Source organism: Alligator sinensis, unplaced genomic scaffold (assembly GCF_000455745.1).
Source record: "Alligator sinensis unplaced genomic scaffold, ASM45574v1 scaffold741_1, whole genome shotgun sequence".
Classification (NCBI taxonomy): domain Eukaryota; kingdom Metazoa; phylum Chordata; order Crocodylia; family Alligatoridae; genus Alligator; species Alligator sinensis.
This window is the reverse complement of record NW_005842212.1, coordinates 179,824-202,330: the sequence shown is the minus strand read 5'-3', so window position 1 is coordinate 202,330 and position 22,507 is coordinate 179,824. Positions and strand designations below refer to the sequence as shown.

Here is a 22,507-nt window from a genome sequence, read left to right as displayed (position 1 = left end):
GTGCCCAGCTGGCAGCCGCTCCGCTTCCCCGGGCACCCATGGACGGAGCGCGGGGAGGGCTGCCGCCGCCGCCTCGCCAGGTACCGCCGCCTCGTCCTTTGTCCCGGGAGCCTTGTCAGCCTGGCCGGGAAGGGCTGCCCACCACCCCGCTCGGGAGCCGGGCGCGCGGGCGGCTCCGCAGACGGGCTGAACTTCCTTTCCTTGGGCGACTTGGGGTCGGGGTCCTCGGTAGCTGGGAGGAGGAGGAGGAGGAGGATCAGCACTATAAGGGCATGAAGCAGGCACCCAGGTTTTACCTTTCAGCTGCAAGGAATCGGTTTATTAGCTGTTTGTCCAAAAAAAGAAAAAAAAAATTAATCGCAAGCTTTCGGAAAGCAAGGGAAGGTATTTCTGTGAAACGCCACTCTCGGGTCTCAGTTCAGCGAGCCACGATGGGGTCTTCAGTAAAAGTGCACTTGCTGGCTTCCTGGCAGCAATCAGGTTTGAGTAAGGAATGCGACATACGTTTGTACCTGTTTAAGTTGCAGGCATCTTGAAACCATATCCTCTTGGTCCTGCCTCGATGCGCGTCATACCTCAGTGCAGTAGTCACAGTCGGGTTGTTTTTTTTTTGAAGTGGCCTTTTGGATCGCAGGTGAATTCTTTGCAAGTAGAGTCTAATACGATTGAAATATCGATATGATGCTCAGCGCTTAAAATAACCCTTAGACCTTTTATGCAGCCTATAGTGAAGTTGCGAAGGGGAGCGCAGCGCCTGCTCTGGACATGTGGATCTGGAGCAAAGAAAAAAAGAAAGGCATGATTCTCATTTTTATAGTTTGTTTAATAATTTATACCGATGTAAAAGGGATGTGAAATGCCACCAAATCTGAAGTTTCCACTTGCACCCAATAAGTGTTTTATGCATGCTTTGAGGTTGCAATGTGAATAGCAGTGCATTGTTTTTCTTCATAGGTATTTGAACTTACCTCCAATAAAAAGCTTTGGGTGGTTGTATGCATGTTGCTTCTGAAGGATAAAACGCTTGCGATGATATGAAATCTAGTTCAGTGTCAAAAGGGAAACTTGAAGAGAGGGGAAGGTACAGCTTGTATTGTTCCTCTCAAGTTTTTCAGGTTAGCTTCAGTTAGCAGGCTGGATATACAGGCCTGAAATATAGATTTGTGGCTGAACACACAAGACCTGCACTTCTGTTGTACTGTTCGAGAAGTGATAAGGCTTATGCTTGCTTGAGACTAGGCTATAAAGGATTCTCGTGTGGCTCATTGAGTTCATTAGGTAACAGATGGAGTACCTGTTTTTAAACACATTTGAATCCACTGGCTTAGACTTTTCAGCGCACACTTCCCTATAAAGTCTTTGAAAGAAGTTGCTTCTAATTCATTGCTGGCACTTCTTTTCAATTGTTGTGGATGTGGATTTGATCTCATTAGCTTGCATTATAATGAGGACTCTAAATTTCCCCCACAATCATTGTGTGGTTTTGAAGTTTGCTGCACATCTGGGGAAACCCTTCTTGTACAGGAAGCTGCTGCTAGCAGCCAATTTACACAACAGAGGAGGGTTTTAGTGTATGAATGACTCTTCCGCGTGCAGGCCTGTTGTTTCCTTCCTAGGATACATGACTGTAAGTTGAATTGCTGCTGATTCATCATCTTGTTACTTGGTTGTAAAAGTTAAGTCGCATAGCAAACAACTTAAAATAAGGAATATGTAAGGTACCCAAAGGACCTTGTCTGCTCTGATATGTTACGAGGGTTCAGTTTTTTTGGGTTTTTTTAAATTCTTTAGAATATACTTTAATAGCGAGCTTTGTATTTCACCACAAACAGTTAAATTACAATTATCAAGACAGCACATCCCATGGCAATTTTACAATTATCAAGACAGCACATCCCATGGCAAAGCATTTTATGAAACACTCACTAAATCTTCTGGTTCATAACATTTTGTTTTAAAATACTCAGAGCGTGTGTACTTTAAAATAGTGCTGTTGGAGCAATTAATAGAGCAATAAAACAGCCAGCGCTGCTCTTAAGAGTCTGAGTTTATGCAGAGCTTCATTGGTACAAGCTCCATGGAAACACCTTACAGAAAGTACCTCCTCTTTTTGTGCCTTATTATGTGGGGTTTTTAAATTATTATTATTGATTCCCGCAAAGGACAAAAGTCAGAGTCAAGTGCTTTATCTATTAGTCATTTATCTGCTCTAGATCCTGAAATTGCAGCAGACATGGAGCACAAATATGAGCGTGGGTCACCTTCATCCATTGTCTGCTTGCCAGCTAAGGAGAGCTAGTGCACAGATCAGGAGGAATATATAGTTACAAAAGAAATATACTTCTGGATGGTGTGCGCCACTTTTCCTGTATTTGGAAGAAAACAGTTGAATCGCTATTTCCCCTTTTCCTTAACTTGCAACTATTTTTAAAAATTTAAAGTTTCCTTTAAATTGATTGTTCATATTTTAATTCAAGACTTAACTCTTTCCCACTTTATGAAGAAAGTTAAAGAGAGGAGATTGTTACCAGGGTCAGAAAGATGCTTAGAGAAATAGCAAGTAGAAAAAGAAAGACTTAAAACACACCTCTTCCTCCTGTTCCAACTTCTGGTCCAGGGCTCCTGTTTTTACTTTTTCCAGTGCTTTGTTTAAATACCCAAGTAGCGGGGTTTTCTTCTGTTTTCTAGGGTAGACTATCCCATAGCATTTTTCTTTCACTATTGGTATTTTTCTGGCACAGCTGAGTGTGAAATTTACAGGGTTTTGTATTTATGTGCGTTTATAATGTATATCATTTCAAAACAATGCAAAAATGTATGTGTCCTGACTTTAAGATCTAGAACAACGACAGAAAGCAAATGACACCTTTCAGGATTGGATTAGCAAGATTTATTATTCAAGAAACAAAGCTTTACCTGGTAGCATGTCAGTTTGACTTACCTAAAACCTTTTTTCTGTTAGCTGCGGAAGCCAATCCACATTTCTGATCTCCAGGTATCTATTTCCTGACATGAAAGACAATAAATATATGAAGATTTTTTTTTTGTAGTAAGTCTACTGTAACAGTGCAATGTAGTCTTGCCAGCCTTGTTCATTTTTGTTGAACATTAGCTTGTTGCCCAACAACTCAGATGGGTTTCCTTTTTGTCTCCTTTTTTGGTCCAAGGTATTTCTGCATTCTTGAAGCCTTTCCCTTTATTGGATTGGTAAGACCTGTAGTGGTGTTTCCTAAATTCGAAAGAACTGGGAGTGATCATCAGTGCTGCTATGTAGTTCAGCTGAGGTGGAGGAGCCAGCATTACTGCTTAAGGAGCACACTTTTTTGATTCAGCAGAAGCAGTCTCTCCTGACCAGTGCCAGCAGTGATATTTATAGATACACAGATCTGGAGCCCTTTTTCACTCTACAACTTGTTGCCTCCCAACTACTGAACAGAAGTTTTCTGGAATTAAAGTAAACATCCAATTGAAAATAGATCAGTGCATTTAATTCAGACAGCTGTGCACAGAGCTTCAAATGTGAGAACACATTTAGTAACAAGATGCTGCCCTTGCAGGGTGAATATTATGAAAGCTGTTTGTATTTTAGCACTCAAAGAGAGTAGGAAATAGATAGGGTGTTATCTGTTCAAAAAGTGATTTTTCTTGAGTGTTTGTACTCTCTGACATTTGCATCTCTCTTCCAGCTCAGAAAGATCTTCTTGGGCAGTTTAGCCCTGGGCGAGTCAGTGGTTCTTAACACAATGGAGCTGTGGCCTCAGCAGGCGCTTCTAGGTACTACTAGAATAGTACTGCTACTCATGAGAATATTCATCTTAAAAAGGTGGTTCTAACATTCGTTTCCTGCCAAGAGGTGAACACAGATTTCTTTGACTGTGGAGCAAATGTTATTAACTTCTCTACTGTTAGGGAAGTTATGTTGTATGTCATTATATCTTCATATTTATAGCAAGCTATTTTCCATATTATTATTATTTTTTTTTTACATTTGATATTTCACAACAGGTGCTTGGAACGTAACTTAATTCCATAGCTGAAACAATAAACATGTAGTTTGTACAGAAAAAGTTAAAGGGATACTATTAACAATTAATTAAAAACAAGGTTAAGCACAGCTGAAATATTGCATCTTGGACTTTTTTTTTTTTAAAAGGAGCTTTTTCTCCCTCTTTTAAAAGTTGTTTTTTTGTAGGGGGGTTTAGCAAGGATGAAACTGACTACAGGTGTGTTAAAAAAAAAAACAACCCCAAAAACCCAAAACCCCACAGACAGCAGAAAAATAAATCCTTACCCACCTCAGAAAGGTGGTGAGCCATGTCAGTTTGAAGTCAGGCAAGCAAAAGTTAGGGCAGTGTAACACCTTAGAAACCAACTAGTTCAAAGAGGCATGAGCTTTTATAGGCAACAGCCTATTTTGCCAGATGCTATGAAAGAACTGGCAGAAAGAGAGGGTTTTATACAGAAGGGAAAGGGATGGGGAGGGGACCCTGCCAGAGTAGATTGATAGGATCAATTGAGATGAACAAGGCAGTTAACCCTTTGTGAGATACTGAGTTAACAGCTAGTCCAGGTACTCTCCAGGACACTTAACTGTTGATCCTTCTCTTACTGCCCCTTCTTTCATAGTATCTGAGGAAGTAGGTTGTTGCCTGTGAGAGCTCATGCCTTTGAACTAGTTAGTCTTTAAGGTGCCACACTGCCCTACTTTCTGCCTTAATCTCAGAACAGCTAACATTAGCATGACTGACCATAGACTTTATAAAAATCTGGTTCAAGTCGACTCTTCCTTTAGCATCTAATGGTTAGATGAGGCAGCTGTGACTAATATTTTAAAATTGCTGTTGAATGTGAGAGCTCTTTCTTGCTTTCAAGCTAGTTATCTTGAGGTAAAATTGATCTACTTGTTAAGGTACAATTTGAAATCTAATTGGTTTAAAATAATGAGTTAAAAGTAGTTTCAGGTGCTTCATGTCTGAACCACCAGATAACTTGTGACTTTTGCAGGCATTTTCCCCCCATTTTTAATTTTTTTTTCCCTGTTGCCATGTGAGATATGGGGAAATACGAAAACAACAATTGTCAAAGTGAACAAATAGAAGAAATTGAAGTATTTTTTTCTTTAGGCCTTTTGGTCAACAAGTTTATGGAATATTCCTAACAATAGTTGCCAAAACATTTTCATTTGGAAGATGCATTTTTTGTATAATCACATAATCTGATATGCAGCTTTAAAGGTTTGATCCTTGCAGACAGATCCACTAATGGGACAGCTGGGAGCCTGGGGAACCTACTTCTAGAGGTTTAGGGTTTTTGCTGCTGCTTTAATTTCTCCATCAGTTTCTGCACCCTGTTGCTTCCTCTCACTCCATGATGGCACTGTCTTGACAGTTTGCCCTATTAGTAAGGACGGCTGGATGGGCTCTGCTTCACTGCAGTAGAACTTAGGGTTGAAGCTTTATCTATGCTTCTCTTTGCATTACTGTAATGTAGCTGTACTTATATATACCCCTAGAATAGATGCAATGTACCAGTATGTAAATACGTTGCACTGGTACAGGAATCCAAGGCTGAGTTGACTAGAAGGTGTGTAGCAGAGAGCTCTGAGGTTCTCCTTTTCTCAAAGAATGGAATAAGTTGTTTCTACTGTCTGTCTAACTGGAATACAGATCAGGTGTGGAAATCTAACTCTGGTCTTCTGTCAGTGAGGATCTCTGGCTCATGTTGTTTTATTGATGAAATAGTTTGATCTTGCTACAAAAAATCATGAGCAGCATGCCAAAAAGCCATTGCACCTACCACGGTAATGGCTAACAGACTTAAAGCGTAAAGGGAATTCCTTAACACGCTGATAGTTGTACTGACTTATTTTTGAATGTTGCTGTTCCTTCTGGAGTTTCGTAATAGAACAGGTTTTTCTAGCCTGGAGAACTTTTTGGTGGGGCTGCATGTTCATGGAGTTTGTCGTCTGACTCATCTCTTACTTGCTAGGGTTTTTTAAAACTGGCTCTACTTGGAACCAAACAGACGAAGCAGAAGCGCAGGTCTTGGCACTGTAAGTGATTTGGCAAATGCATCTTTTTCTAGTAGAAGGCAGGAACTGAGATAGTTTAGAAAATAGTTTAGTCTTCCCTTAAAGAGGTGGTTGATCATGCTAGATACATTTGAATAGCTTATAAAGAAACTATCCCGTTTACTGATTATGAGGTCTTTGGGTTTCACATACATAGGGAATAGGGGGGACAGTGCAGTTTTCATAGCTCTGCCTTGCCATGGGAAACTCTATACACCTACATGTACCTTTGGCTTTTTAAAGTAACGACTTAAACCAACAAGCAGCTCAGTTCAGTGAATACCTTGTAGATAAGCCAAAACCCAGGGTCTTGTTTAGCCAGATGCCTTTGAGGCTCAACCTTTGCGTGTTGATGCCAGTAATAACTAACAAATGGTAGGCAGTTTTTCTTCAGCATTTGTACAGGATGCTGTACATAGGCCAGATGTTTTCTGAATGTCCTTTGGTTTAGCAGAGACTAAGCAAGGTGTTAAGTGTCTTAATGAATTCTCGAGAACAAACATATCCCAGTCCCACTCTTGGTAGGTTATTTTTGTGAGTGTTATATTGATTTTTCTAAAACTTCATTTTGGGGCAACAATTTAAGTAGTTTGAGGTGAAAGAGTGGCTTCTCTTAGACATCCTCCGTAATTAAATCTGAAGTTAATGACTACACAAGCTGCAATATGGGCATACTCTGTATTTACAGGAGAAGTTGCTTTCATTTTGGGAGGAAGATGTTGAATAGTTAAAAGATCATTGGTTTTAGGGTTTCAGGTCTTGCTGGAGGTACCTGCACATGAATATTGGGAGTGGTGTCTTCTAATGGTTTGCAGCAAAGGAGGATCCTGTTTCTAATCTGAGCTGAATGTTTGACTCATTACGTGACCTTGGGCAAGTTATTCATCTACCTTGAGTTTCAATTATCCCAGCTGGAAAATTGAATAAACAATAGAAATCTGCTGAAAAACAAAGTGCATCTGAACTGTTTTTTTCCTGGTAAATTATTTAGGAAAAATATGTGGAAACAGCCATCAATGTTTTTAATAATTTTTTTTATGAAATTATTTTTTTAACATAAGTTTTCAACTTTTCCTTCAAGCCCAGGCTTGAACAGTTCACCCCATACTGACTGCCGTATGCTGTTGCCGACCTACAGTACTATTCAGGCCAGGACACCATAGTATTTTAGTTTCGCCCTCAAACTATGCTCCTTCCTGCCCACTAGTGTCCATCAGTGCTGGCTCCATGCTCTGAGTCTGACAAAACCCAAATTCTGTTCACAGATGAAAATATGGCTCACTCCTGCCCATGCACAACCGCAAAGCAAGCAATACTGCTTCAGCTCTCAACTAATTCTGGTCTACCATTTTGAGAGGTTAATTCCAGGCTAATCCTGCAGTTCCTAAATCAACATGTGTTGGTGTCTAGATAAAAATGCTAAATAGTTCCTCTGATTATTTATGCTGGCACTACATGTAGGATTCTGCTTGGGTGGTGTGGTGGGAGATTGGGGTTTACTTCTTCTTGGTCAAGACTCCATCCCACTCAAGAACAAGGAGCAGTGGGCTGAATAAGGAGACCCCGATTAATGTAGAAACCAAGGAAGGCAGCCCTGCTTTTTACGCAGTGGGCCTCCCAAACAGATGGCTCTTAGCAGGGCTCTTCAATGACCTCCATTGATTGCTCTCTGTAGGAATCTTGGCATTCAGCTTAGGGGATGATCGGAAGCCTTCCTGTTCAGCACCTCCAGCCCTCATTCTATATTGTGGTTATGCTACAGGTTTGCAGATGTTGAGCGCACCACATCAATCGCCAAAAATCCCATTCTCATTGAAACACAACTTATTCGCAAGAGGATGGTCTTTACTGGAAAAGAGTCTTATTTATCTTTGTTGCATGAAATAATAGCCTTTTGAAGCTTTGTGTAGAGTACTTGGTTTGGTAAACTTTATTACTTGAAAGAATATTGCCCAGAAGGATGAGATGAGTAGAGGGTATCAAGGTTGAATAGACTTTGATGCTGTTCCCTCTACTTGCTTCTAGATGGCACTGTGAAGTAAGAGAGTTTGTATTTTCTGTCTGATGAGACAGATTAATATTGAATATGAACATACAAAATATATGGTCTTTTGTTGGTTATAGGGGGTATGCTAGCCATTGGCAATTAAATATTCTTGCAGAGGAAAAAGGTAACTGAATTTAATCTTAGTGTGATATAGAATTGATCTTTGAATTGTTTTCGTTAACCATGAGATCTATATGAAGGGTTACCAATAGGCTAATTTTGTTTAGTGCTGAAATTGTGACTCCCAGGTCTGAAGAGTTTCCAATGACAAGCCTTTCCCTTTAGTGTTTTCATTTGATGCCAGTTTTTAAAGGGCTTTATATTGCAGTCAGACCCTCTCCTGCTTCTAATAAGATGCTGCCCATGTAATTTTGACAAAGGATACTTTTTCTGCATATCCAAAGGTATGCAATTTAACACATATCAGCATGTTAATTTTGAGGAAGGAAAGGTATAATAGCTATTTCTATAAATAACATTTTCTCTATGTTTTCCATGGTGCTTACTTCCTTTTTTCCCTATTTGAGAAGGAGTTCATGACTTGGATTAGGCCTTTACAACTATATTTAAATCAGCAGTCTTCCTTAAGAAGATTTCCTTGGCAATGGTTTGCAAAAGAACTAGCTCACAGCAGAGGAAAGACCTGCTCCCCAACTTTATAAGCTGCTCTTGTATTCAAAACTTAGCTAGCTATTGATAAGGTGGGAAAAAATGGTCCTGCTCTGTGAAATGTATTAAATAATTAAAATGTTCTCTCTTTCAGCAGCTCCATGAGACTGTGAAAAGAAAACTTGATAGCGCTGCCTCCCCTCAGAATGGAGACCAGCAGAATGGATATGGGGACATGTTTTCTGTGTCCAAGAAATTACGTCGTGATGATGGTCTTGGTGGGGTAAGTGGTTCCTCCAATGGCATGCCTCCTGTATCCCCACTGCATCAACTCGACAAGAAGTCTTCCAGTGGAGATATTTTACATCTCAATGGAAAGCATTCAATGGGACTTGACGGCATCAGCAAAAAGTGTCTTCCAGATTCTAATGTCCAGCTGAATGGAAGTAGCGATAATGATGACTCATTTCCTTTGGGTTTGAACAAAGAGCTCAAGCAAGAGCCAGTGGATGATCTTCCTTGTATGATTGCTGGGGCTGGGAGTTCTATATCTCAGAACAACCTGATGCCCGATCTCAATCTCAATGAGCAAGAATGGAAGGAACTTATTGATGAACTTAATAGATCAGTGCCCGATGAAGACATGAAGGATCTATTTAATGAAGACTTTGAAGAGAAAAAAGATGCAGATTCTTCAAATTCAGCTGCACAGACTCCACTGCCACAAGACATTAACATAAAGACTGAATTTTCCCCAGCAGCCTTTGAGCAGGAACAGATGGGATCTCCACAAGTAAGATCCACCTCTTCAGGTTCAGCATTTATTGGAGCCTCTTCTGTCCCTGTTAGTTCAGCTTCTCCAGCAGTAGGTGGCTCTCAGACTATGTTCCAGCCTTCTAGTCAGCCAATGACTGAAAATCCTAACCAATCCATGATGCAGGCATCAAACCAGTCTCAAAATGTGCAGAGGTCTCTGCCCAATGTATTACTATCTGGACAGGGCACAGGAAGTGCCAAAGACATGTCGTCTTCTCACCAACTCCAGCAGATAGCTGCCAAACAGAAGAGAGACCAGATGTTGCAGAACCAACAGCAGGCATCACAGGTCCACCAGACCAGTCAAATTTCCAGCTGGCAGCAATCTGGGCCTTCTCATAGCCCATTGGGTGTCCCCTACACCATGGAGAATCCTTCCAGCCCTTCGGTTTACCAGCAGGACTTCAATAACCAGAAACTTGTGATGCCCAATATGGCAAATAAGAATTCTCCCAGAGCTGGTAGCAATTACCATGTGAATATGATGGGTCATCAGCCAAACAGCCTGAACCAGAACCCCGTGAGCAGCCAAGGCTCCATGCTAGACTATGGCAACACAAAACCGCTTACACATTATAAAGCAGAGTGTGAACAAGGAGTTACAGTACCTGGTCAGAACAAGGCAGCTATGCTGACCTATATGCAGCCACGCCCGCAGCCCCCACTGCCTCATATGGGTGAAGAACAAAATGGCATGTTCCTGATGAAACAGAAGTCTGGAAATATTGCCTACAGACCTCTAGTACCGCACAGTCAGGTAAAGGTTAGGATTATTTTACCATGGTGCAGTACCAGATCTATGATATACGTAAGAGTGTGGGTCAGTGGAGCTAGTATGCAAATTACTTCGTATTTCAGAATACAGTTTACTGCAGATCCCAGGTTTTTATTTAAAAACAAGCAGGAACAAAGATATAAGAGTAAAAAGAAATATGGAGCCACAATCGCATTTTGTCTCTGAGATAGTTTTTAATATCCGCTATTAACAGTGATGCTGGCAAGACTGTTTTTCAGTGTAGTATACCATAAGCAACAAAATCTTTAACTTTAGGCCACGATCTGCATAAGGATCTGACAGCTTTTAAAACCTTTCTTATAAACTAGCAAATTGCCCCGCTGCTTTGGGTCTGACCCTGCTCCCCCTCTGCCCCCCAGCTGCTTCAGGTCTGACCCCACTTCCTTCTCCCCCCGCCGCTTCGGGGCCGACCCTGCTCCCCCACACCCCCTGCGCCCCTCTGGTTCTACCTGCCTGCCTCCCCCTGCCTGCAGGCTGTTCTGGGGGGTGTCTGGGCTGGGTGGCAGGGTGGCATTGCCACTGTGATCTCCCCCCGGCCCCCCTTCGCCCTAAGGCAGGGAGGTGTGGGGAAGCCCTGCTGCTCAGGCAGGCGGGTCATGTTCTCCACTGCCAAACTTCCCTGGCAGCAGTGCAAACTTGGGCCCCAGCCAGTTGCTGCCCGCCCTCTTGGTGGCGCGCACACAGTTGGCCAGAAGCGTTACAGACAGACAGAATTATAATATTAGAATTATGTATATAAAAAATAACAGAACTTCTCAAACCTTATCTTTAATTTATTTTCAATCTCTGTCTCTTCTCCATCTGAAGTGACTTGTTTGAAGATCCCAAGTCTATACCTTTTGGATATTCTGGGTTCCATAACGTGTGGAAGATTAAATAGATTTGATTTGAGTTGAGAGGTAGTTTGTATTTCTGCTTATGTCAAGTTTTGTTACCTAGTAATCCACAGGGAGTAAGAATAGAGGCTCACATTCACCCCAGATATGCAATTCATGGGAATAACCTCTGCCTGCTTTAGGCAACATGAAGAATAAAAGGAGACCTACAAAAGAGAAATAAGGTTATGCCCTTTTTTTGCTTTATTACCTATGAAGGGACTTCTATAGTGTTTGTTGTGCTTGCTTTATATCACAAATTTATATCTGGTCTACCTTGTTATTCCTAGAAGACTGCAGAGTTAATATATAGTTGGTGTCACAAGTATAATGAGCATGATGTTTGTTTAGTTGAAGCGATGGAGGGTAAAACTGTGGTATTTAATAGCTAAAACACATTCTTGATGAACAGTTGAGAGTAAAGACCTTAAATCTTTCCTTCCAGTTAAAGGCTGGTGGAGTTTCTACTCCAGTAATGTTATCTCAGTGAAACAGGAAAGAAAAGATTTGGTTTTCAAAGGTAAAGGTCAAGTATGTTTTAAAAAAAAATATTTATTGCTGAAATAGGAAGAGATATTAGTTAAAACAAATCTAGTTTATTTGCTGTCAGTTTGTTTATAGACCAGCCCCTTAATGTAACATTGCGTATATTTGATTCAGGTTTCTGATGAAATTGAGAAGAAAGCTCACCGTGCCTTCTGAACTGGTATTTTAATTTGGTGAATGAGTGGTATGTTCAGAATTGAGGCAGGGCATAGAACATGTTTGATGGCAACCATAAGAATTGCAAGCAAGTCTTCTGATATACTTACCAAGCCTTAGAAAAGACTTAATAATTTTCTTGAATTATTATTGCTTCTCATGTTGTTGCTATTTCTTATTGGTAACTTTTAATATTCATTCAGGTTTCCTACTCTTGGAAGAGCAGAGTCTCATTGCAGTTTTTAGAGTGGTTGATTTTGAACATTGATCAGTAAATAGTGGTTAATGCGAAACTAAATAGTCAAGCCCATCTCTTCAATGCACTCTCTAGTGGGGAGAGTGCAGTGGCTCAGAGCATTAAAAAATGTGCTTTTTTAGCTCTCTGTTTTGACAAAAGATACTCTCCCTCCACACAGTGTCAGCATGTCATGAGTTAAAATTCTGCCTAGAAAGAACAATTTCCCTGTACAGTGAAAAGTTGAGAGAAAAGGCAGAATTAGTGGGATATTGCCTATGATGTGTCACTTATCATTCAAATAAAGTGTCTTTCTTAAATTATTTTATGCTATGATCCTCCCTTGCAGCACTGGTAGCCAAGCAAACTTAGGAAGTTTGTGCTTACAACTGTTGCAGTTATAGTGGTATACTTCATGTGACGTTGGACAAATAGGCCAAGTGAACCTAGTCAAGGAAATGAAAACTGGTGGAGAGAAGGCTCAACTAGAAAGCCTTTTTTGCAGAATCGGGGCCTTAGTGGAGAATGCAAATATATACACACATGAGCAGTCCTGAGAACTCAATGGCACCATTCACAGACACATTCTTGCAGCATTGGCATCTTCTCTTGCTTGCTTGCTTGCTTCCTGTAGTTCCTTATAAGCTATCAAAATGCATCTCAAGTGTGCCTGTGCTAAAACCCCCATTAAAATTATTTGAGTACAGAGTTAGAAAAGATGCCTACCTTGAAAAAAATGGTTCTGGGAGCACAGATTTGTGTTGTACTTTATAGCTTACATTCCTTTGGAACAGTGCTGAAGTTTGAATACAGATGAATAGTTAGCCTGCTACGTAGACATTAGCAGACTATCATCGTAGTAATATTTGGATTCCCCTCCTGCCCCCCCCTTCCATTCATAACTAGCAATGTATCTGTAGCTTTATAAAAAGTTTTCTTACTTGTGTTTGCCCATTTGCATAAGACTTGGAAAGTTTTGTATTCACAACCAAAAATGATGCCTTCATTCATGAATGTAGTATAGCTCCTAACCTTTTCCTGCTTAACACACATTTCTTTTTGGCTACCTTGCATCTATCTAATTGTACTGAAAATGAACATTTGGCAACATGGTTGAACCCTAAATCCTTATAGCTAGAGAATTAAAAATAGTTTGCTTGCTTGGTTTGTTTGCTTCACTTGATTTTTATTAACTGATTGTGCAAATACATAGATGAGTAATGGTTTGCAAGCTTTTGTTTTGATTATCTAGGTACGATGTGTCCTACAACAGCTGAATTACTGTAAATGCTCTGCCATTCTCTGTTGCTCATGATAGTCATCTAGCTGACTGGCATATGTTCAGTAGAGCATTTGATGCTGTGGTGCCCAAGTCACCCGCAGGACTGATTTTTTGTTTATATTCTGCAGGATCAAAACCCTTCTCCCAATGTTCCTCGCGTCCCGGTTTCTGTCCCGGGTCCTGGTGTTGGTGCCCAGCCTCCCAATGTTTCCATCGCAGGTAACCATAACAGTGCAGCTTATCTCAATAATCAGCAGCAAGCAGCAGTAATGAAGCAACACCAGATGTTACTGGACCAGCAGAAACAAAGGGAGCAGCAAAAGCACTTGCTGATGGAGCAGCAGAAGCAGCAGTTCTTTCTGGGGCAAAGGCAGCAACAACTCCTAGCTGAGCAGGTATGCGGGGCCTGGGAGAGCAAACAAATCCTTTCTTTTCACATCAGTTTTAATTTGCTTTGGTAGATTGAGGCAGGACTTGAAACCTTGTTAGACTAAGTGAAGAAACACAGTTTAACTTCTCTTTGCAAACAGAGAGAGATTAATGAGTTGATGCCTGGGTGCAATACCTTTTGTTTTACTTAGATGAGATATATTGAAGGGGTACTCTCTTCTCTCCTGTCATGGCTTATAGTCAAGGAAAAAGAGGTAGCCTCAAATCTAACAGTAAACAGGTGAATTTGGTAGTGGAGAAATACAAGGAGATAAGAGTAGAGAGGAAGGAGAGTATACCAATGACTGTGATTGTATGAAGGAAGAGGGCCAGGAGAGCAGGAGCAGAACAAAAGATGAAGTTCAGACATGGGTGTTGTGTTTTAGGGTATTTGAAAAATAAGGGCAGAATTAAATTTTGCACTGAACTGGGGAGTCAGCAGAGTCTTTGAAGATGAAGATGTATATGGTCATGCAGCTTTCATGTGTGTGAGAAAGGGACCAACAGCATTTGGCATGCTGGGTAGAGTTTGGACTTTGAGAGGCCCTTGAGCCTCTGGTAGTCAAGGTGAGAGGTAATAAGAGGCTGAGTATTTGAGAAGAGGATTCCAGACAATTGTGCAAACAAGCAATGTTGGATAATGTCTGCATGTGCCCAAGTACTTAAAAGATTTGGAACTGAGCAGGGTTACAGACAGGTTGCTGACAGACATATGAGATAGAAATGTGTGTGGATCTCTTGTTCAAAGGAAGCTCTTCCATCCATGAGACCTTTATTTGGGAAAGGGAGGTAGAGAAAGCCCACATCAAAAAGGTGTGTACGCTCAGAGTACTCTGAATGCACTGCTGAGGTTCTCATAGTTGTATTATAACCAAGAAGATGACTAGATGAACAAGTAAAGCTATAAGGACTGAATGTTGGTGGACATTGTGCAGAAAGGAACTGACACCACTAGATACAGTGGTGATACATGGGTGGTAGGAAAGGTGAGCAGGCCCTGAGATACTTGTTTATCCATGGAGATGGCCCAGGAAAACTAAGGGTGTGAAAGAGCAGGCCAGTAGTTAAAGCTGTGAGCTGCACAGAAAATAATAATATTGTTGCTGTGATCCATCTAGCCAAGACACGTGTTGAAATGGTTTAGGGGGCTTGAGTTAAAGGTGACTGGAAATATGCAGAGCCTGACTTTGAATGTTGCAGGATTAGAGTGTAATGTAGGAGAACATGAAGAGGAGAATGAGAAATACGGTCAGCTTTAGAAAGTTGGAGAAAACCCAAGGAAAATGGGATTTTGACCATTATAGTAGCAGGGAAAATGAGGACAAGGGGACAAGGATAAATGATCAGTTAGAAGGAGGTGGCCATATTGAAACAACTGTCTGTCAGAGGCTTTCTTTAGGGAAGGATTTTTAACAATAAGCCCAGGGAATAGTGACCAAGAATTTTGTGTGGGTTAGTTTGTTGAAGGGGACAATAAATTCTAAATAATCAGTGAAAAATGATGTTTGTTTGTCAGGTCGATCAAGCTCCCCCTGCTGGATGTTTCCCAGACTGCTGTGTTTGGCTCCACATACCGGGACAACTTGTTTTTACACTGTCAGGCTCCTCACCCGGCAGACTGCAGACAGGATTGCTGGCACGTTTTAGGCACAAACTCTGATATTGCTTAGTTGCCCCTGCTCTTAGCTGCCCTACAACCAGTACTGACACCACAATATATAAGTACACCCTTTCCCAGTTTTTTACCTAGTGGAAATTCTGGGTTGCAGTTTTATTCTTTAGGGACACGTAGTGATAGTTAAATGCACACATTTTACAAAAGGTTTTTTAACCAAGCTGTCTTTATTTTAGATGGTGCAGAGGTGCCAGAACACCTACCTGCTAGTTCCTGCTTCAGTTATTTTTACTGCTCCTGAGCACTTCGGGGGATTTGGGTCAGTGTGTTTTGGGGGCTCCAGTTCTCCTGTGCTGTCTTACATTTCTCTAGCTCATGGCTTTTCTGAGAGAGAGAATCTCTTTCTGGCCTTTGCAGTTGGCTTCCTTTAGGCTTTGCCTGGTCCAGAGTCAGGTCATGTTGCTCAGGAAACTTCTCTCTCGTTTCTTCCCAGTTGCTCTTCAGCCTTAAAGCCTTCTCAGTCTTGGAGATTTTTAAAGGTCTGCATTCTCTCTGATGAAATTTTCATTCCTTCAAAACCTTCTCCCTGTAGATCACTGGTATAACGGGTTTTCTTCCAGCTTGGATACCTTCCATAAGCTATCCCTTGTCCTAACAGACTGCAGCCATTAAAGGCTAAAAACTTTTGTTTGCTCTAAAACCTTCTCTACGCAGGATATGTGAGGCGTGTGATAGGGGCCTTGTCAGCCTGTGACTGATTTAGTACATATTCAGGGTTGGAGTTGTACATAAAGTTAATAAATAATTCATAAATTGTACATAAATAGATTACCCGTATCATCCCACAGCTCAATTGCGTTTTGCCTTCCTTTGGCTTCATGGTTTATTTACCCTGTCAAGGTACAGGCACGAGCACCACAGTAATCTTTCTGTGCTGCTTGACATTGGGAAATCTGGAAAAAAAATACTACTGAGGTAGCCTCGCCCTGTTCCCATGGTCTCTTCTAGCCCCTAACATCTGTGAACTGCACCTTAGGAAAACGCGACATCCTGAATGGAGGGTAGCAGGCCGGGTATGTGCACACGTGCATTCTGTCTGCCGCGTGGCATCAGAAGTTGTCTTCCAGCTGGAGAGTCTGCATTGCTCAGTTGGCAGAAAGAAGGGGCTGTGGCACCACAAGGCAGCTCTGAATGCACACACTCTCAAATTTTATTCGGTAGAACCTGAGCAGTGCAGACTGCTCTGTAGTCTGTACATTAGGTCTGCTACAGAAGGAGCAGAGCTTCTGTTTTCCCAAGGTTTGTCACTGTCTGAGCCATGAGCAGCTTTTTATATAGTCTGGCAGTTGCATGATCTGGAACCATGCATCACTTCATTCTTTCCTGAAGGCGCTCTCTCAGAATTTACTGCCTGGTTGAATCCAGTTTCTGGAAAAAGACCGGCAGTGCCTTCTATCTAAGGTGCCTCAGACAGCATTACTGTCCAAGTTCCCGTTGTGGTGGCTTTATGATATGTGAAGTCAGAAAGTTTTTAAAAAATAACCCTAGTTTTCTTACCTTCTGTTAGGAGTACAGAGTCTTTTGTCACCATCTTGGAAGAGACAGAGTTGTTGAATATTTAAGAGATTTTTCTCTAGTTGAGTTAGTGTGCTTAATATAGTCTTAAGCAATGAATAAATCATTGATATGATTTCTGTCACACTAGTTTCTCTAGTTATCTATACTCTTCCAGGAAAACTAAGGTAACCAAGAACTGATTATTGTGTTTTTTTTTAACTAACATCTCTTCATACAAAATTAAAAATACTCATTTGTTTTTTTCTGGCCGCTTTTGAAGTTGAAGGTAAGAAGTGCATCTCTGCAGTCTTCAAAGTATTACTGAAAATATGTTATTTACTAAACTTGCAGATGAATGAACAGCTGACATTCCTACCTCATAGTGTCTCTTAGGGCTTTAATACACATTGCAGCAACACTTTATATTGCATGTTTCTGTCACCCTGGCTTCCAGTTATTGCATTATTTTTGTAATGGAAATCTCATTTTGTTTCCTAATCTGTCACCTTGGTCCTGGCCTTCCTTTTTTTTTTTTTTTTTAATTAAACGTGTTGCATTTGATCCCTCTAAGGCAGTGGTTCTCAGTCTTTTTTAGACTCACACCCCTTCTTTTAGACTCAAGGCACCTCTCTTTAGACTTGAGGCACCTCTCAGAAAATGCCAGTTTTCACTTGTTTTCTGACTACAGAAAACACTAGAGAAACTTTTTTGTTGCAAAGAACTCAGATAGATCACAGCAGGTCAGAATGTTTATGTTACGAATCTCGTTTGCACATATAACAGTGCTAACATTGTGTTACGCTCTTGAAAGGATGTCAAGGCACCCCAGGGTGCTGTGGCACCCTGGTTGAGAATCGCTACTCTAAGGAAGAGATGCATGCTTCTGGATTCACAAAGTTAGCAAGTTTGTGATCAAACCACAGGTAGCTTTGTTTTTACCCTGTGCAAAGTCTCACTTGAAGTCTAGCACAGACTTTTTATTTTCTAATTTCCTTCTATTGGACCGCTCCTAGGAGAAACAGCGGCAGCAGCAAGAGCAGCAGCTCCAGCGACACCTGACCCGACCACCCCCTCAGTACCAGGACCAGCCACAGAATCCTTACCAGCCGCAGGTCGGACAGTTTACAGGTAACCAGACTTGGCAGCTGAACTAAAGCAAGTGGAGAGATTCCTTTGGAACATAAGTAGAGTGTCTTCAAGGTCCCTATTCTTGATAACTTAATTATCTGTTCTCTTACTTTGTCATGGCACTTTAAAGCATGTCAGTGTGTCTTCTCATTTTCGCTGAGAGTGAATAATCTCCCCTTTCCCTCCCTTGTATGTTGATTGCAGCTAATTGATTTTGCATTATATTAAATCTGCAACTTTTCAGTACTCTTTTGGGAATAGTCTAAAGTGCTTGGATAGAGGATTGTAAGAAAAGTGCCATTGTTTTTCCGGGGGCTCAGGCAGTCCAGGAATCTGTCCTCCTTTCCTGTCCCATGGAGACCCTGTATTATAGTCAACTTTCTTCTAGCATGGGAAGGTTGAATTGTGTTATGTTTGAGAGAAAAACTCAACTTCCTGTAATTACCACAAGATCTCACTAGAGCAGCGGTTGGCTGGCAATGTACTCCAGCGGCAGGCCAGAGTGACCCAGCTGCTGCTACTTCTCTCTGCTGCCTGTTGCACAGGTGAACCCCCCCCACCTCCTTCCCCTGCTGCTGGAACACTGCACAAGCTCCCCGTTAGGTTCAGTAACATTAAATCGGGCCTTGTAACAGGTCTTAATTTTAAGACTAGGATGTGGTTACTTTTTAACCAATAACAAATGTATTAAGCCTTCAGCAGTTACAATTTTAATACTGTAGTTAGTTAAAAGTAACACAACATGCTTACCACCCTGAGATGTAACAAATGTGTAATTCCTTGAATGGCCAGTCCATGAGGTCTTGTTCAGGCACAAAGGTCAAAACCCAGGCCTGAAGGCCTCTGGGTTCCAACACCCCAGCTCCATAGGCTGGATCCGTTGGCTCTGCGGGCTGTAGGTTGTCAGTCCCCTGAACTAGAGACAAACACGAGGTGCTTTTTATCCTACCCCTAGCAGGCTGACTTTTTTTTGACTTCATAGCCCTCATACTTGTTGACTTGAGTGAGGAATATAAGCTCTGATCTCCTGCATTCTGGAGTGATATTTTATATTGGGGAAGGGGGAGGAGGGAACCCTAATATACATCTGTAGTTTACTAACATTGATAACTACGAGTTGTCATCATCACTAGGGTGGCATAGCCTAATTGATGTGGAAGCACTGGAGGTCAGTAAACCCACTTTTTTTTAATACCAGGATGAATCTTTGCTATTAGTGGGCAAGTAACTGCTTTGCTTGTTTATTAATATCCAAATGTTGCCTCATCCACCCTTCCATCAGCAGACACTTAAGGAAGAAAATAATGCTCGTTTCCTTCCTTCTGCCCTCCTCTCCACAGGACCCCAGCATTGCCACTGGAACGCAACTTTTAAGATGAAGTGTATAGGCAGGATACCATTACCTAAGTCAGAGATTCTGTCTCAGATCTATTATCGCAGATTCTCGGGGTCAGAAGGTAGTAATCAATGGCTCGATGTCTAGTTGGCAGCTGCTATCAAGTGGAGTGCACCAGGGTCAGTCCCAGGGCTGGTTTTGTTCAATATCTTCATGAACGACCTGGAAGATGGCATAGAGTGCACCCTCAGCAAGTTACAGATGACGCCAACTTGGGGGAGTAGTAGATACGGTGAAGGGTAGGGCTAGGATTCAGAGGGATCTAGACAAATTGGAGGATTGAGCCAAAAGGAATCTCCTGAGGTTCAACAAGGACAAGTGCAAAGTCCTGCACTTAGGACTGAACAATCCTACACATGGGACAGGCTGGACAGCAGCTCTGCAGAAAATGACCTGGGGGTGACGGGACAAGAAGCTGAATATGCCCGTGTTGCCAAGTGTTGCCCGTGTTGCCAAGAAGGCTACCGGCATCCTGGGCTGCTTTGGGAGGAGCGCTGCCAGCAGATCAAGGGCAGTGATTCTTCCCCTCAATTCAGCACTGGGGAGGCCACATCTGGAGTCCTGTGTCCAGTTTTGGGCCTCCCACAACAGGAAGGATGTGGACAAGCTGGGGAGAGTCCAGCGGAGGGCAGTGTAAAGGGTTCAGAGGCTGGGGTGCAGGACTTATGAGGAGAGGCTGAGGGAACTGGACTTATTTAGTCTAGAGGAGAGAAGACTAAGAGGAATTTAATAGCAGCCTTCAACTACCTGAAGAGGGTTCAAAAGAGGATGCAGCTGGACTGCTCTCAGTGGTGGTAGATGACAGAAAAAGGAGCAACGGGCTCGAGTTGCAGCAAGGCAAGCTTAGGTTAGATAATAGGAAGAATTTTCTCGCTAGGAGGGTAGTGAAGCACTGGAACAGGCTACCCCGAGAGATTATGGAATCTCCATCCTTGAAGGTTTTTAAGATCTGACTAGACAAAGCTTTGGCTGGGATGGTCTATTTGATGCTCATCCTACTTTGAGCAGGGGGTTGAATTAGAAGTGACCTCCTAACGTCCTTCCAACCTTAATTTTCTATGATTCTAAGTCAGTGAGGGCCAACCTTTTTGGTAGGCCTGCCACAAATTAGCTCCATCCCCTTCCCGAATGCCATTCCCATCTCCTTCCCTTGCTCAGTCAGCTGCTCTGCTTTCTACTCCCTTGTCCTGTGCCTCCTTTCTGATTTGCTGCTCTGTTTTCTGCTCTCTGCCCTATCTACTGCTGTGATATCTGTCCCCTCCCCGGTCTTCCTTAGTACTGTACACAAAGGCTTGTCATGCCACTTGTGGCACGTGCCACAGCTTGACTACCCCAATCTAAATGACACTGATGAATATGGTTATCAGTTTGCTAGTCAGAGATATGAATTGTGGCTTCTGTAGCCAGAGATGCCCTTTTCTCTGCTAAATAACAGAAATTACTTTGTTAAAAGAAATCTTTGTATGCCTGTAAGCAGTTGGTATGCAAGAGGGGTGGTGAATACTGTACCTCAGACAAAGAGTTACAGTACTTCATCTGTACTCTCTGTCTGCCAGCTAAGAAATGCAGTAGTAAATGTGTGAAATGCAGTGTGTGTCGGTCATGTAAGCATGACATGTAGCAGCATGAAAAGCGCTTGATTCTGTCCTACAAATATGCTGACTCTCGGTACTTTTTCACTTGCTGTTCTAATATTCGTACCACCTCTTTGCTTTTTTGCACGGCAGAACAGCAGACTTTCTCTACTTGTCACGACCTCTGTCTTTTTTCCCCTTTGTTATGTTGCTAGTTTAGGACTTTGAAACCCTAGCATTCAAACGATCCCACATTTGCATACGTTGTCTCGTGCATGGATAAAAAACATGCACTCACATTTGTGGTAAGAGAGTGGCTCCTTCCAGCTTTATGAGGATCTCAGAAGGGAAGGCAGCCCCTACAACTTAGATACGTTTCATCCCAGACCCTACAGTGGAAGTGTCTCAGACAGACTTTCCTGTATAGTTTTTTGTTTCACTGTATATATTTTACCTTCCAGGTAGGAATCTGCCATCTAGAAACAGCTTTTAGCTAGAGTTGACAAAAAGGCTCCTTTTTGGTTTCCTGACCAGATTGATGAATTGCAACCTGTCTGATTATTGGTTTTACCCGCAGGCATATTGAATGCATTATTATAAAAAACAGAAAGGTACTTAACATGAAAATTGCTAAAGTAGATGATAGAATTAAAGACGTGCAGGGCTGGAAGATGAAGTCCACCGCCCCCTGCACAGAAGCAGGAACTTGTTTTATCTCATATATAGATCATTTTTGACAAATACTGATCTAACCAGTTCTTTAAAATGTCCAGTGAAGGTTACTGCACAGCCATCCTAGGCAGTCTCTTCCAGTGCTGCATGTGAGGTCTTGCCAGCACCAAGTGAAGCGGAATAATGACTTCCAGGGTCTTGCGTGCAGCACTCCTCTGAATGCATCCTGAAATGAGATTGGGTTTTTTGGGGGGAACCATCACATTGTTAGCTCATGTTTAGTGTGCAGCTCTCTATAACTCCACGTTCTTTGCCTTCAGTACCACCTTCTACCCAGTCCCTCCCCACCTTTTATTTGTGCATTTGATTTATCTTTAAGCGTGTCACTTTGCCTTTGTCTGTATTGAATATCAGATTGATGTTTTCAGTCCATTTCTATTTGTCAAGTTTGGACTGATTTCTGATCCAGTGCTTCAAAGTGCCTGTGGGGACTCCTAGCTTGATGTTATTTGTAAATTATATAAATCTACTTTGTATTCAGTAATCCAAGTCATTAATAAAAATATCAAATAGAACAAGTCCCAGGACAAACTCCTGCCAGACCTCACTTGAAATACCCTCCCAGTTTGAAGAGAACCATTTCTAATTACTGATGGATTGTTTTATCAAACAGCTTGGTCACCAGAATTTGGAGGGCTTGCTTC

The 22,507-nt window shown here is 41.9% G+C and overlaps 1 protein-coding gene and 1 long non-coding RNA gene across 5 annotated transcripts in view; one reads left to right on the top strand and one right to left on the bottom strand.

Moving 5' to 3' along the window:
- The first annotated feature begins 6 nt into the window (after positions 1 to 6).
- MAML1 (mastermind like transcriptional coactivator 1) overlaps positions 7 to 22,507 on the top strand; it is a 28,827-nt gene continuing 6,326 nt past the window's right edge. Inside the window, exons 1-5 of one of the 3 annotated variants that reach the window (XM_025207828.1) lie at positions 7 to 80; positions 8,881 to 10,299; positions 13,561 to 13,827; positions 15,378 to 15,497; positions 18,047 to 18,161. In XM_025207828.1, the coding sequence (XP_025063613.1) occupies positions 39 to 80; positions 8,881 to 10,299; positions 13,561 to 13,827; positions 15,378 to 15,497; positions 18,047 to 18,161 (1,963 nt within the window). In that variant the 5' untranslated portion in view covers positions 7 to 38. The remainder of the gene's footprint in view (positions 81 to 8,880; positions 10,300 to 13,560; positions 13,828 to 15,377; positions 15,498 to 18,046; positions 18,162 to 22,507) is intronic. The other 2 variants (XM_025207829.1, XM_025207830.1) reach the window with 2 other exon arrangements.
- Positions 50 to 4,373, bottom strand: LOC102373904. Of its 2 annotated transcripts, XR_003094818.1 has the most exons (5): positions 4,296 to 4,373; positions 2,942 to 3,006; positions 2,588 to 2,837; positions 969 to 1,148; positions 50 to 773 (listed from the first exon to the last, which is right to left on the bottom strand). It is a non-coding gene; the product is annotated as an uncharacterized LOC102373904 (long non-coding RNA). The 2 variants fall into 2 exon arrangements; XR_324221.2 differs by lacking the exon at positions 4,296 to 4,373 and having other exon boundaries at positions 2,942 to 3,285.